Source organism: Phodopus roborovskii, unplaced genomic scaffold (assembly GCF_943737965.1).
Source record: "Phodopus roborovskii unplaced genomic scaffold, PHOROB, whole genome shotgun sequence".
NCBI classification, from domain to species: Eukaryota; Metazoa; Chordata; class Mammalia; order Rodentia; family Cricetidae; genus Phodopus; species Phodopus roborovskii.
The window spans coordinates 21,231,696-21,248,058 of NW_026126571.1; the positions used below are offsets into that span (position 1 = coordinate 21,231,696).

General features: G+C 43.5%; 1 protein-coding gene across 1 annotated transcript in view; it reads right to left on the reverse strand.

Moving 5' to 3' along the window:
• Positions 1–578: 578 nt before the first annotated feature.
• The window catches only part of Creb5 (cAMP responsive element binding protein 5), a 385,475-nt gene continuing 369,690 nt past the window's right edge, over positions 579–16,363 (reverse strand). Inside the window, 4 exon segments of the mRNA XM_051202852.1 lie at positions 579–1,024; positions 1,919–2,027; positions 9,222–9,449; positions 13,544–13,867. Coding sequence (XP_051058809.1) covers positions 861–1,024; positions 1,919–2,027; positions 9,222–9,449; positions 13,544–13,867 — 825 coding nt within the window. The 3' untranslated portion in view covers positions 579–860.

Here is a 16,363-nt window from a genome sequence, read left to right on the forward strand (position 1 = left end):
TTAAAAACATTAAATCAGGCACATTAAGCATCTCCTGGTTACTATATTGTGAAAGGCAGGAGCTGAATGAACTCCAGCTGTGGGTTAGACTCAAGTGAAGCAATGGCTAGGTCCACAGTTTCAGGATTTGCTTTTTTTCTTCTTTAAACATCATTTTCTTCTTCACATGCAAAGTGGAAGGGGAAAAGCAAACCAGAGGAAAGTCAAAATGAAGAGTAGTAAGTAAGGAATCCAAGGAAGTGGTATTGGAGACGAATATTGGACATTAGAGCAAGTGGATGAGAGCAGGAGAGGGTTGAGATGCTTGGTGGCTTTCTTGGGACATGGGTGGACCATAATTCCTTTTTTTCTAGCAAGAAAAGTAATTCAGGAAGGGCCATGTGTTCATTTGAGACTCTGGTGATGTCACATCACGAACTCAACATGAGTTATGACATCATCAGATTTCCCACCCAGTTACTGTGGACCCATATCACTTGACATCTACACATACCTCATTTTGGCTAAAAGCTGTAGTTTAACAAGATTCCTTGTTCCAGGCAAGGGGTTGGACTGGTAAGAATGAAACTATGGCTATATACAGGAAAGATTCCATTTATAAACAAGAAACTGGTACCAGAAAATTGGAGAAAAGCACCAACGCGCTTCCCAAGCTGATAGATATTCATTGCATAACTCCCTTTTTCTTATATAACTAAGTATAAAAGAGGACATTTCCATAATAACTATAAAAATGAAGGCCAGTCTTTGAAAGAGCTGAGGCGTCTTCCAGGTCTGAGTTAATTCTAAAAATGCCCTTTGGAGAAAGGATGTAGAGCATGCCCCAACTCTTCTCAGAGGCCAGGTCTGACCACTGCCTTTTAAAGAATAGGATTGAGGTCTGTTCTGTGAGTCGTGAGCTGACTGAGGGTGGAACTCCCCACAACCTCGCTGACGGAGGAGGACGTAGTGATGGTGTTATGCTGGATGACTGGCTGCTGGGAGCATGCTGGGACAGGGCTCACAGGAGGGCTGCTCTCTGGACCTAGAAGAGAACACAGACACACACAAATATAGCTCTTTCTTGTGGGAACTCCTCAGGAACAAATAAAGACATTATTAGACATTCACTTCATATAGAAGAGTTTCACACGTTTTCTTCTGGAAGGTACAGCCAAAGCTTTATTTTAAACTGAAGTCACTAAGCCTTCCAGGTTTATAGCTACGTGTAAAACCATACTTTCTCCATCAGTAAAAGTGACTCCTTGTGTTTGAGCCTTGGTGTGTGAACGTCCCCGTCTTGTATTTTCAGATAGCCATTCGTATATTAAATGTGGAAAAATACTCACATGTGTTGAGAGAATCTGTGTTGCTCAATCTAAAAAATTATTTGAAAACAAATTGACCTTCAGCCATGAACCATTCTTCCTCTCACCATACCTTATACAACCAACATTTAGACTACTGATACTCCAGGTGCAGAAGGGAGAGACGGGAAACGGGGCCCCACTTCGCCTGCTGGTAAACTGGAACAGCCCAGGAACTTGCCAGACTGGTGGGCAACACGCAGCATCTCTTGAGACACTGAGTGAGTCACCTAGTGCTGCCTCCCAGCCCGCAGAGCTCTCAGCATGAAGAACAGGCCACTGGTAATTGGATCCCCACAGTCTAGTTTCTTCCTGACTACAAAGCTGGAATTTGGTAATGCAGAAATGGCAGGAGTTATCAGGAAGTGGTGGGCATGGTGTTGGAGAGGTCATGAAAGATGCCTAGTAACACCCCCGGCTCCTCCGCCAGCAGGAGAGCTTGTAATCACTCAGTAATTCCAGTATATCTTCCTAGGTATGCAACTTAGACTGTATTTTTCAATTTTAATAAAATTAAGTGCAAAATTATTGACAAAAAAATGTGACTTCTAAAGAATGAAACAGTGACTTACTTAAATATCCTTGTGACTCTTTCTGCATGGCTGTAATTGGGCAGTCTTTGTGTGTTAACAATAGTTGTTTCAGCTGGGCCACCTCGTTTTTCAACATGGACACTTCATTCTGGAAAGACATATTAAAATTGTGTTGAGCAAGCCAAAAGAATGCAAACACAAAGTCCCACCCACTTCCAACAACAAAATCATCAAACTCTACCGTCTGTGTCTAAATGACATTAACATTTTGTGGCTTTCTTTAGATTCACTCTAATTTGCTATGGGTCTTTTGGAGAGACCAGAGTTTAACTCAAGTACTGAACCCTGTTTTAAGAAAACTAGACCACACCCTTTAACTGATGGGCTCTGGAACAAGGTTATATAGGTGAGAATCCCTACTCTTCACTGACCATACAACTGGAGACAGATAACACAATTTGGTTAACGTCCACCAACCTCATTTATAGTCTTTGGAGGAGGCAATCAGAAACAGAACAACGTACAAAGAGCTTGGTGACACCCATGACATGAACTTGACTTTCCAGTCACAAATAAACTAAAGAAGAACATTCCTAGAAGTCTAGACGTTACTAGAAAATTTGGGACTGTTTTTGTTTGAAAAGAATATCTCCCATTTCCAAATGCATTTGGAGCACTAGATTCAAGTGCACACTGAGTAGATAGTTAATAAACTAACAAACCTCTCAACTTCAAAAAAGCTCTCTTCATTATCCTTCAAACTATAAAAAAAAGATAATAAAAAGAAATTCACCTAAGTATGAATAAATCACTTAATGGTACAGGAAAATTGCTCTTAAATCTGAGAACATTCATGAAGGCAAATGGTACCTTCTACTTCCCAGTGAGTATGATTGATAGGGCCCAGCCATAGCCCAAAGTGACTTTCCACAATTCTGGGACAAGTGGAACAACTTTATTTTGCAGGGTAATTCCAATCAGCTATCAACCAACTCTACTTTGAGCTACACCTGAATTTGATGTTTAAATAACCTTCTTTGTTTCCTCCCACTACCAAGTTCTCCTTGTCTTTAAAACAGTATGTAGGAAAGGGGCACCTTTAGACAATTATATATATGTCTTAAAAATCCTGTTTAAAAAGAAAATAAAGTGACTCAAACTGAAACTGAGAACTCTGGTGTGTGTATATTTGTTCATGCACAGATCACAATGAAACTTGTATACTTTAGCAATGATGTCTTTCTGAACACACCATTCCTGACACCTGTGTGCCTAGCAACTCTCAACTGCAAATGATGAGAAAATGGCACTCAGAAAATGGCACAGAAAAGCCATCCTGTTTCTACTGCGACCTAGAAAACAACCAGCAAAGTGCAAAAGCGAAACATGGGGGTGGATCAGTGGATCGATGGGTCAAGGTGCTTGCCACCAAGGATGAGGACCGCAGTGCAATCTCTAGGATCCACAGGGTGAAGGAGAGAATCAACTTCTAAGTTACTGCTGATCTCAACATGTGTGACATGGTACATGCATACCCCACAATAAATAAATAATTTTGAAATTAGCAAACAAAACCAAACTGGGTTACTTTGCTTTCTTAACACTTCTTGAATTAAAAAATGAATCTTGTTTGAGGCTGATGGCCATCTTGGAGAAGGTGAATACAGCTTCCATTTTATCCCCCACTGTGTCCTGGGCCTTTATAGGCACCATTTGAGCTCTAGTCAGAGTAGTGTCCATTGCTTCTTGTTTTTGAAATACAAATAATTCATTAGTTTTCCACATTGCTGGTGGAAAACTCTTTCATGATACACTTTCTGTTTCCACAAAGCAACTTTACTACAAAATAGCACATACATTCAGGCATCTTACTAAAACCCTATCAAACTATATGGCATCAGCATTTTGTCCCTGAATAACAAAATATTTCATTAATAAACCAACATGTTGTAAGGAGAGAGGTCTTGAGTGATGTGAAGCTCTGTAAGGATATAGGAGCAAGGACCGAAGGGATGGCTCAGTCTAATTGCAGAGGACCCAGTCTGGGTTCCCAGCATCCACAAGGTAACTCACAAGCATCCATAACTCCAGTTCCGGGAGACTCAACAATGTATTCTTTAGTTTCCATGGGTACTAGGCATGTGCATAGTGTATATACAAACATGTAGGGAAAACACTTATATTGATGAAAAATAAATTATATCTAAAAAAGATGTAGGAACTCGGAGAGTGTTGTAAAAACACCATTTAAGGATATACGTGAATACGCACAGATCTCTGATGTTAGTAATTGTGTTAGTTGGCCTGGTCACAGTTTTTAACAACATCAAGAAAGAAGTAAGCACCCCCTGGCTTCAACATACATTACTCTCATGCTGTGGAGGACCTTGGAAGTCATGCACAGCAACCCACAGGAAAAGCAGCTCATTCCTAGAATTGAGCATTATAAGCAGTATCGGGGATGAAGGTGTGGCTCAGTGGTACAGTGCTTGCCTGGCATGGGAAAGGCTGTGACTGCATCCCTAGCACTACAAACCAAACTACATGTCATCACTCCTAAGGACAGTAGTAGGGGCTGACTTTCCAAATCACTCCACCCAAGTCCAAACCAAGATTCATGAACTGGTGATTTGGTGTTGCTTTTCTATTGAGAAAGACAATTACCCATCAAATGAAGGAGCTCATCTCTATTTCCATTTGCCAGTGGATCACTTTGGGTGTTCTCACAGATGCTTATTATACTCCAGACTTCATGTCTCACAAGGAAGCCCTCTCCAGCACCCTTTAGATGACCACATCTTAACAATGCACAGTGCATAGTCACAGTTTCATTACACAGAGAGAAAATAAAAACAAAACAACCTGCACATATGCACACATACTGACAAAGAGTGATTGGAACCTTCATCAAATGTCACAAGGGCCCTTTAACTTGGCAAAGGGCAAGGACTGCTGTCCTAGGGAAAGGAGGCTGGATGTGATGCTCTGCATAGACACGGAATCTAAGGGACCCTGCATCCAAAGAAGACTGGAACAGGGAATGCACAAACTCTAGACTGTGCTTCTCATAAAAATCTTTTTCAAGGTAAGAGGGCTAGAATCACCTTGAATTCATTTTGTAAGAGAAAAACCAGCAAATGTTTTAAAAGTGCATGAAAGAAGTTAAATTTGGCTTAGAAGTTCAGCAAGGAAATAAAAGCCAGAACTGTGTGTGAGGCATCAACTCACTTTATGAATGGAGAGGAAAACATCACCTTTCAAGTTCACCTTTGTTGGTTGTAATGCCAGCTCTAGGTGCTCACATAAACAATAAAAACCAAGTATAACTAATAAAATCTCTGGTTAAGTCAGTCCTTTGAGTTTTCAGTTGTGGAATGAATCTGAGTTTGCTCTTCTTAAAGCAGTTGGCTATTTCGATAATGCTGGTAGGCTCGGGATCCTGTCACACTGATGTGTTTTTAAATCCATAAATCTGCCCAAGGGTAAAATAGCAATCATGTTGAGGTGTCCAACACTTCAATAACATCTTTAAAATGGCACGTTCAAGATTCCCTGACAGGCACCTTTATAGTTTGGAGCTTTGGTAATGTCATTTTGTTATAGGATAAATCCACACCGCTTTTTTGGTATAAGCTGGAGTTTGTGCCAAAAACATAATTACCACAAAGGGCCCAGAGCCCCACCCCCCTTTTCAGATGAGCTGAGGGCAGGTTTGGTCCCCTCAGAAACAAAGGACTTTCAATTTGTCAAGCAACAGTTTCCATCTGGCCTGCTCCCTTGCCAAGTCCCAGACCTGGGTTTGTGTCTAAAATTTCAGCATCAACTTAGACCATGTGTCTTTGCACTAAAAAGGAAAAGCAATTACTTTAGTGGGTGACCAGATGATTTCCATATCCCCACTGAATGCAAGTGACCTAGGAATGCCACATCAGCATCGATCTGTCACAGCAGCACAAACAGGCACAGACTCCTTCAGTTCAAGGGCTTCTTAGAAGGAAAAGATGTCAAAGCAGTGGCTTAAGCCAACAGGCAATTTGCCCAAGACCTCACCCTGATACTTATTGGTTATATGACATTTGGGGTGATTCCTTATCTCCCCAAACCTCAGTTTCTCCTATAGGAAGATGTCAGGTTAGGCATCTTCTAAGTTTCTCTAAATCCTATACCTGTGTTGACCTCTTGGGCAAAGATTTGCTGTGAACCTAGGCAAGGAAGACTGGGGTCTGCTTTTTGTTTTCCTAAGTCTTGTTTTTCCAACCGAGAGCTTTGCGGCTGCCTAACCAGAAGGTTCTATTCTGGAAAACAACTCAAAGGTGGCAGCTGGCCATTCGGACCTTGGATATTCCATTTGGCTAGGGCTTGTTTGCTTAGCACCTTCTATTTCTGTTTACTCAAAATTTGGCTCATGGAACCAGTCTCAAGAGAGACACCTTTTTCTTTTGACAGTGAGGGGAAAGGGGTCACCCAAAGGTAGGGAAGGTTGTGACATTCTCTTCTGCATCACAGAGCATGATATACAATTCACAGTATAACAGAGAACGCGGGGCTGTTGTGTCTCTGTTCCTCTAGTCCCTAGCCTGCAAGCAGTGGTTGAAAAGCATCAGTAAGTGATGTTTGTGATCTTTTTTGCTCTCCCTCTACTGATTTTGTAGGTGAAAGTTACCAATGTCTGCTGCATAGACTCGTTAGGGCTGAGGATTTTTGTTTTTCTTTTAAATCCTAGTTCTTAGGACTTAGTGCCTCTTTTTCTTGGCTGCCTTAGCTATTTGGGCTCTAAAATATTAAGTATACACACACAGAGTGAATTAGTGTCTAGTAAAGGGTAAATGTACTTTGTGTGTTTTTTGAAAGCAGCCATAAATAAGTACATGTCAAGGTCCAAACATAGCTGACCTCAGACTCAAGGGCATCTTTCTGTGCAACTCTCTGCTGTGATTCTGCTCAGCAAAGATCCTGGAGTAAATCTTCGAGGACTTATTTGAATTCATACTGATTTAAAGTTTCGTATCTGACACATGTCTGCTGGCTCTGCATGGCTCTGTTTTAAGAGACTTGCACTCAACCGAAGCTGACTTTTGTATCCCCACACTCTCTGCTCCTACCAGGGGGCCAGTGGCAAAGTCTGGAGACATTGTGGTTGTCACAGCTGAGGGAGGGGTTTTCTCCTGATTCTAGAAGCCAAAGATGCTGTGAAACAGCCCAAATTTCACATGATGTAACAAAGATTCCCAGAGTCAATAGCACTGGAATTGGAAACCCCACAGGTCTCGGCCATCCTCCTGTAGGCCTCATAATTGCTACGAATTCCTGTTTCACTCCTTGTTCAGCCAATGCCACAATGTGTGGAAGGTTTGCACAGGCCAGAACATTTGATCATTTCATGTAATTCTGCAAAGTAATTCATTCTAAAACAATTTGCCAATAGTGTCTGTGAAACTATAGATTTAACGTTCCAATCATACTTTAATTTTTAAAAAACTTGTATTTATGTGTATGTGTTGTCAGCGTGAATGTATGCAACGTGTATACAGGTGCTCAAGGAGGTCAGAAGATAGTATTATATGCCCTGGAAATGGAGGCACAGGCAGCCACTAGCCACTCTATATAGGTGCTGGGAACCAATCTTGGCTCCTCCGGAAGAGCAGCAAGTGCTCTTAGCTGCTAAGCCACTTCTCCATCCCTCAGTACCATTTTTTAAAAAACACATGTCAAAGTAAAAATGTAACCACGAATGCTGAAATGCTTATCCACACTCCTGTTAAAAGTTCTCCACAGATGACTCTGCCTGCCTGAGTGTAGCTGTGGCTTTGAAGGTGTCCAGCTCCAGACACCGCTTTGTGGTTTGACGCTCTGCAATCAAACCCTTGCCAAGTTGGTGAGGCAGGCAGTTTGTGGACACTCTACAGATAGGGTGCCTGTTCAATGATAAAAGCAAAAGCAAACAAACCAAAACCCAGTGTAGGTCCTGTGCTGGAACAGGGAATAGCCAATAGGGAGGAGGTGCAAGAACTGGCATATTTTATGTAAGCTGTGCATTTCCTAACTTCATCATGTCTATCACAAAAAGCGAGATATATCTAATGTGTGTAGGTGTGTGAGGGTGAATGCCTGCAAGTTATTGAGTTCAGAGAGACACACCAATCTCGCTCTGTACACTTTTGATTTGTACACAGGATGCCACGGATGATTGCCTTTTAATGCAGCTCTCAATGCAAAGACACTGGGTTCTGACATCCTGAGTGCTGTAGCTCAGGTGACAGAGTGTTTGCTTAGCATTAGATCATTAGCCTTGATCCCCAACAATACATAAAATTAAGTGTTATGTCACATGCCTGCAATGTCTGCACTCTCCAGCTACAGACAAGATCAGAGGTTCAAGCGCATCCTTAGATACATAGCAAGTTCAAGGCCAGTGTGGGCTACACAATACTTTCTCTCTAAAAAAAAAAAAAATCAAAATTAAATGTTCTTTGAGACAGGCAGGAGAGACTGTCAGTTACTAAGGTGTACAGTCTTTCTCTTAGGGACACCTTACCCCCTTTCTTGTGCCCTGGGTCCCTCTCTACTCTGGGAGGGGCTGGTTGTACCTAAAATGCTTCCCAAGGTCCCCGAAGTTGTTTGTCATATGTCAATTTAATTGTCATTTTCTCTGGAGAACCTTCCTGATGTTAGAAGAAACACCTTGAATGGCATCTTTCAGTGTGCGGAGAGTTCTCCTGAGAAGCACCGCACATCACCCAGGACAATCCAGAAACAGCTTCTCTAGGTAAGTTCCTCGCTAAGCCACCCCTGGAAAGCAAAAATCACACAAGATTCCAACCTTCCTGAGTTTGGAATGGAGATGGAGACAGGCTTTGCTTTCAGAGCACATGGCGTTAACAACAAAATGTATGAAACACTCTTCCATTACAAACAAAAATACAGACAGCTGGTGTATGCCAAGGCACCCTCGGCCTGGTGCCCACACCGGATGGCTTCCAGATGAAAAGCCTCCTGTGCAAGGGACCATGTGAGCTGCACCATGGACATCAGTTGACATACACCCCACCCCCAACTCTGTAAAGTTGTTCTGCGCTTACACACGAGGAAACGAGCCAGATAGCTTAACACAGCCAGTAGCCGCTGAACCCAGGCTTGAAATCCTCCTTTTGTGTTTGGTCCCATGCATCTTTCAGCTCTTGAGGGAGGGCCAATGGTACCGAACTACTTAATGATGCTGGGTGAGAGGGCCTGGGGTTCCTCTGAGGTGAGGTGTATGGTAGGATCCCATGGGTCAACAAGCGGCTGCACAGCAGGAAATGCCAACCGTGACAAGGGCTTGGGGAAGGGATGGGGACCGCACCTGAAGCTGCATGTTTGTCTGAGTGAGCTCTTCTGCTTTCTTTTCCAGTGACATCACCCAGACCTTCCTCTTCTGTCTGCAGCGGGTGGCGGCAGCCCGGTTCCTTTCCAGAAACTTCCTCCGCCTCTCATCCGGGTCCTCATCCACCACCCTTCGCCGGCGCCCCCCTGTGGGCTGGGGCGGTTGTATTGTCTGGGTTGGTTGCATCTGTTGCGTGGCTGGTGAAACCTGAGGGGAAGGAGACAGGAAGTGATGGGGACAGGGAAGGACATGTTGGATAAGGAAGACTCCCAAGCCAGTGTTACGAGAGCAAAGCTCAGGAAGCCAGCTGCTTTTGAGTAAGCACATGAAACTTGTTCTCAGTGAATAGAACAAGCAATGAAATCACATTAGTGAGAGCAAAGTCTCTGAGCTACAGTCTACGTATTTGGATCAGATATAGGTGGGACTAACAGAAGGGCATAAGCGGGTACATTTTTTTTTTTTTTTCCAGACAGGCATTTGAAAGATCATGGGAAGAGGGGACCATTTTGTTTGTCCTTCGGGTATTAAAAATGTTTTATTGAAGATGCTTTAAAAAACATTAAATTAGTATGGACTGCTACTGAGTAGAAACAGGTGATGTCAAGGTTATTTCCATAATAGTGTTTTAGTGTTGTTTGTTTTGTTTTGCAGAGAATCTTGTGGCAGGCTGTGGGCTCCTTTGCTTCCAAACGTGTTTAAGTCACATCAGGGAAGCACACCTATGGGACACTGTCACTGTCACCCCTGGAATCCTATGGAAGAGCCTTGTAAATGCAGAAGGCAGTTGCGGTCCTGTTTCCTGTTCCGGTTTTAGTACCTAGGACTAAAGCCCTACAGACTCCAGGCAGGTGTGGTCTTCAGGGTGCCCAAAGCTCTGATTAAGGAGGAGGAGGGAGTCTCAGGAGTCTCAAGAGACTTTTCTAGTGACTCGGGCAGGGTCTGGTCTCGGAAAGCTGGCAGTCGTTGCCAGAACTCCTCCCCTTTGCGCGTGGCAGGGTGAGACAGTGGGGACAGGTCGCCTGACATATACCTACATTGTAAAGGAACACTGTGAGTGGTCACATACTTTATTAAAACGTTTTACTAAGCTTTGAGACTCCTTGTAAGGTCTACATGGGACTCCACAACAAGGAAAGGTTGGACCCCCACACAGACAGCTTTATTTCCCTCAAAGAGGCAGACACAGTACCTTGTGAAATTTCTACAACTCTTCTTTATATGTCTGGGCACCTAATGTTTTCGCTAATGCACCTCAGTCCTTCCTCCCTGTCCTGCCCCTCAGTCACCCAAGTTTACAGCTGTAATACCTATAAAGTTGCTTTACAAGAGACATTTAACCTACAGAAATAACAGGCAAAAAGTTTTCAAAAAACTAAGCTCAAAACCTTTTGCTAACACATTCCAACTCTCTGATAGAAATCAATCAGAGTGACTGTAATTGTACTAATAGTGGCTTCGGGTTGACATCGGTTGACTGATGGTGATATATTTTAGCCCTAAACTCGGTCCAAACCTTCTATGACTAAACTATAAAAGAATCAGGCTCAGGAGGTCAGTCGGATTGCATCTCTGTAATTTCATCTAAAGCCAAGGGATTTTCTGAAACTCTTTATTGACAACCCCTTTCTGCCCAATCACAGAGGGATCACAAAATAAGTAAATTTTTCTAAGGTCTTACTCATGGGGGTGGCTGGTGATGACATAATCTTTGCCATTGGCTGAGATGTAGCAAAGTGTGTCATGTTGGATGCTGACCCCTGAGTTAGCTCCTACAGAACCAGGCAGCAGGAGGAGGAAGTACGCTGGCTTTTTGTTACTGGAGCTGTTTTCACATCTACTTTTCTCTTGTGAGATCTCTTGCTACCAGTCACAGCAAGGACATCTCACTGCTATGAGCTACTCCTCTGACATCAATCCCTTATACTCAGACACCTTTCCTGTACCTCCAGCCTGTGTGCTAACTGAGGGGGAGTTCAGGCCCAACATGGGTCCAGGGCTTGCCCTGGGGAATACTGGTTAAGAAACATTCCTGGTGACGATGAACTTCCACCAGGATTCTGAACTCACACCTAAATCGTGCAGGGAAATCACAGGCAGCTGTGAGAATATGAAGATACAGCCTAGAACCAGACAATCTGTACTCCTGTTAATCCCTGTGACTCAGCGTTTATGTTCCAGATGGGAGTCCTTCCTGAAGGCCCTTAGCAAAGCTGCTTTGAAAATTTTGATTAAAAAAATAATAATAATGAACAGCAATGTGAAGAAGCCAGAATTTGCCCCAAATTCACTTAGACTTTCAGATTTGGAAGGATCAGAAGTTTCTGAACCTGCTATTCAGACTATCATATAATTGAAGCACTCAAGGAGACATTATTAATAAGCATCCATGTACATATAACATAAGAGTGATTCTTTAGAATACCGTCGAAATGATCCCCAGATATGGAGTCTTTCTTTTTAGACTAGGATTTAGAAAAGAAACTCTGGGTGCAGCTAATTACAATAGCAATTAGCTAATTGCAGATACAATTGGGCACTTACTGACTTGAAACAGGGCAATTGGCTAATTGGCACTTAGCTAATGAATAGCTTTCATATTTTAAAAAACTGTTAAACTTGTCTCTGAAATAACTTGCCCAGAAAGGCTCCTAAACCTTAATGTCCTTATACTTCAGTAACAAACACAGAGAGAATGGACTGCCTTTGTCTGGGATGGTTTTCTCTTTCCTTTTTGAAGCATATCCCAGTATAACAGTTAACTAAAATGTGAATAAAAATACGCTCTGGGGAATATGTTGTCACTGAACTACTTGGTAAACTTCTTTTGAATTATTTGAGTTTTAGAATTGATCCTGGCTAACATGTCTTGAAAACTTTTTCAGAGCCTCTGTGCCTCCAAACTAATGATACCCTATAAATGTAATCTGGCACTATCACAGTTGGCAATTGGGAAAGCTGAGGTTTATGGGGTTTATCTCTGTTCACAGTCACCAAAGTCAGTCAAGAAAAGAGCTGGTTTTGTGCTGTACAGCTCAACTCTTCTGGCCGTGGAGAGCACCACCAACTGTCCTTGCAAAGGTAAGTTTATCTAGCCCATAGGTTAGGAAGTTGCCTGTGGCTGACCCGCACACTCCACCCCTTTTACCTTTCCTGGCTTGGGTTTCTTAGAGCAGAGAGCTCAAGAGCTCAGAGCATTGCCTGTTCTGGAGCTGGCCTCCAGAGGCAGACAGCAGAGGAGGGAGTGAATAAGCATTCCTTGGCAGATCCTACCTTCCAATGCCACTCTGACCCAGCTGGTCAGGACCGGGCAGTGTGGAATGGGTGGAGGAGACTGGGGAAGGTCATCTTGCTTGAGTTCCCAAAGTGACTTGGGCTCACCGCACTCTTGGACACATCACTCAGCTACTTAGGAAAACCCAAGCCTGTACAGGGACTGGCTTGTCTTCTTAGCCTGGGTGACATAACGTCTGCCTGGTCCCCCAACTCTCTTTAAGTGCAGTCTGCATGCTTGTTCTCTTGCATGCTTGTGTTCTTGCTGGTCAGCCTGGTGACTCCACCCACCCTTGGGATCTGACCTTTCTCTTGGTCTGATCAACTGCAGAGCTTGGCTGCCTGTCCGCTTCCACCAAGATGTTCCACATTCAGGGATGAGTCACCTCTCATCCCCACAGCACCTTGTGTCCTAGCATCCCTTGATGAGCTTCTGAGCTTCTTCATTGTCGGGGAGTGGCACCCTTCAGCTGTATAACTGCTGACCTAACGGTCCCTTTACTTAACATCTTTCATGAAAGTCCCCCACCTCTCTCTGACTGCTCTGCCTGCCCATATGCCTACATGCCAGAAGAGGGCAGCAGATCCCATTACAGATGGTTGTGAGCCATCATGTGGTTGCTGGGAATTGAACTTAGGACCTCTGGGAGAGCAGCCAGTGCGCTTAAGCACTGAGCCATCTCTCCAGCCCTGGTTAAGTTTCTCTTAATTCTCCTATCAGCATTACCTATATTTTTGGACAAACCTTATGACGCAATTCCCAAAATGTAGGGTTTGGAGAACTTCAAGTTTTCATTTGTTCCCTAGAGACTGAAGCTGAAACTTACTACATTGTTTATAGAAAGTATGACCCAATCATGTCTTATTATTCACGGACACTTCCTAGGAAGCGGGCAGCCCCCCGCCCCTCCCCCCAGAGTGTCAGATGGAGAACGTAGGCTTATCAAACAAGGTAGCAGCAGATGACGGAAGCAGAGTTAGTGCTTGCACTGTTAACATGCCAAGAAGAAATGCTGGTGAAAGTCTACCTGTGCTTGGTTGCCGGAGTGCAGGGGTGGGTGTGGCGAGGTCTGGTGGTGTGCTGGGTGTGCATGAAGGTGGGAATGGGAGTGGTGATGCGGGTGGTTCTGCTGGTGGTGAGGCTGTGGGTGGGGATGGTGTGCAGGGTGCTGGTGCTGGTGCGGGTAGGGGTGGTGGGGTGGCAGTGTCTGGTGCTGATGCGGGTGCGAATGCATGTGGTGGTGCGGCGTCTGGTCTTGCCGGGAGCCCATCATCTCCATCATGTGTCCGATGGTGCTCATGTTCCCATTTGACATGGCAGCAGGGTGGTGAGTCAATGCAGCCTTCAGCCTCTGAAACAATAAAGGGGGGAGGAGGTCACTCATGCACACAGTGAAGATTTTGAAGCAAAACAACTCATAATTCAGTTCTATAATATTTTTGGTGCTATAGTTATGGTAGTTTTTGTAAGTGCGTACCTTTATAGAATCTTGCTTTTTTAAAAAAAAAGCATATTGTGATAGGTAAAGGGTCACTCTCTGCTCTGTTAACTCAACTGTTACATCAAATGCACAGGATGTCCTAGCAACGTTTACCAAAAGGTATTTCCTACTGTGGCATTGATCACCAGGTCCTATTGTAGCAAAATGTAAGTACAAACCAAATGAAGCCATGTGATACATTAACACCATTAATGTGGGAACCACTTTATCTCACAAAAGATTCCTCAGATGCAAGGAAGAGACCACATCAAATGTTACCTTGAGAGTTCAAATCAGCCTTAGAAGTCCATAGGAAATGTGCAATGCCTTTGCATTTATTACCATGATATTTCATATGATCCCTCCTGATAACTGTATTTTTTCACACACAGTAACTTCCATCTAACTTTAAGCATGAAGTGAGGAAAGTAGAATGGTCTGTGGTACTGCACATCGCCGTCTGTGAGGCCACCAAGGTACATGCCCACCAAGAAACTCCCTTCATTACAAAACAGCCAAGCACACCAATAGCTTCCACCTGAACCCAGAGCAGAGGCAAGCCCATGTTATAAGACAGATTTTTCTCCCCACTGTGAACTTCACTGTCTAAGTTCAGCAAGCCTAACTCCCAAGCAGCTGTAGAGGATGTATAAATGGCCATGCCTGCTATTCTGCCGTGCAATTTTATTTACATACAGGAACTTGACATTTCATATAATATTCACAAAATGAAGTATTAGTTATGCTCCTTCCTTCCTTCCTTTTAGTCTTTCTGCACCCAATCACGTAAAATGTCAAAGCCATTCTTAGCTTATGATATGTACAAAGTTAGAGTACAATGTGAGATTTGGCCTGTGGGCCGGGATCAGTGGGCTATCAATAATAACCCAGTTCCCTCAACCTCGTTTTCTGCGTGGAAAGTTATCCTAATTCTGAGGGCCCCTGGTGTGCTAAAACACTGTAATGTAGTTACTCTTGGAAATGGATGCTGGGAGGACCTGAGTGTCTAATTGGCAAGCACACTCACATTAGCTCCAGGAAGACTAGTGGGCTCAAGTTCTCTCCAGATTTGCCTTACCAGATGATAGCACTGAACATCACAGTGATAGAGGACAGCCTTCGGATGAAAACAGATGCCACGGTACTCGAGTCAGCACATCAAGCATTCTCAACCAATTCAGCTTAACTTAAACACAAAGTGCCTCCAGAGGGGGCCAGGATGGAATACAGTGTTGCCACAGATCATCATTACAAATATTTTCTGTATCTTGATTCAGCAACCACTGAGTCCATTACACCTCTCAGGATGAGCAGTAGCCATTGCTGGGCCAGCATCAACTTGCTAAGGACAGTCAGGAGGAAGGTGAGCTTCCTCAGTCCTGGAAAAGCTTAGGCCTTGGGCACTGTGTTTACTACTAAACAGAAACATGAACTGATACTCCTCAGATCTGTGATGCAAGATGATGTCATTGTTTTTCTAAAAATAAACAAACAAAATGCTCATTATAAGAAATTTAAGCAATGCTTAAGATTGTAATACGTCAACCACTTGGAGCCAGTGTGCAGCTCAGACTGTGGGTGAGCAGCCGGGCTCCAGAAGCCCACGTTTGTAGAGGAGGGACAGGTGGGGTAATTGTAACATCAGAAATTGCTATGAGTGTTGGAATGGAATGAATTGCTCCACACAGTGCTTTTTTCCTTAACCAGAAAGTCTCTGAATGCTGTTTCAGGATGTAAAAGAGAGAGAGAGACAAGTATGAACGAGATTATGTTGAAGTTGTGCTTTAAGTTGGCTTACTGCATAGTAACGATGGGCCTTAAAGTTTCTTTATAAAAAAGATATAGGCTGGGCTATATGCAGACATGCATGCACACATATATTTGCATGCAGTTTCATTGCTTAAAAAAAAAAAAACTGGTACAAGAGTACTATGTGAAAAAGTAAAAGCCACTTGCCTACTGTTCTCCCTTTAATCCCTAATCCCATTTCTCTGCCACTGCCATGTGCCCTCAAACAACGACTTCTACAAAGTTTGTTATATATTGATTTTTGTTACCCTTTTATATCCACGAAAGTAGCCAATATGAATGACCAAACATTACCTGAGCGCTGGCCTATTCTCACTCTGTGTTTATAAATATGAAGTCCCTAGGCTTCAGGACAATGCTACAGGGGTAACACAAAGGTCAAGGCACATGCTCAGGTGTGGCTGCTGGTAAGGGGCAGGTACCTTTCTCTGAATGGGAAAGTGAGTGTGGGAAGCCATGCCATTCACCCTCTCCCGGAAGCAGGGAGTAATTGTGTCATGGCACTTCCCCCGCACCTAGAAGAAAGACAGAAACAAAAGGAAGAGCTAGTAGAGGTGG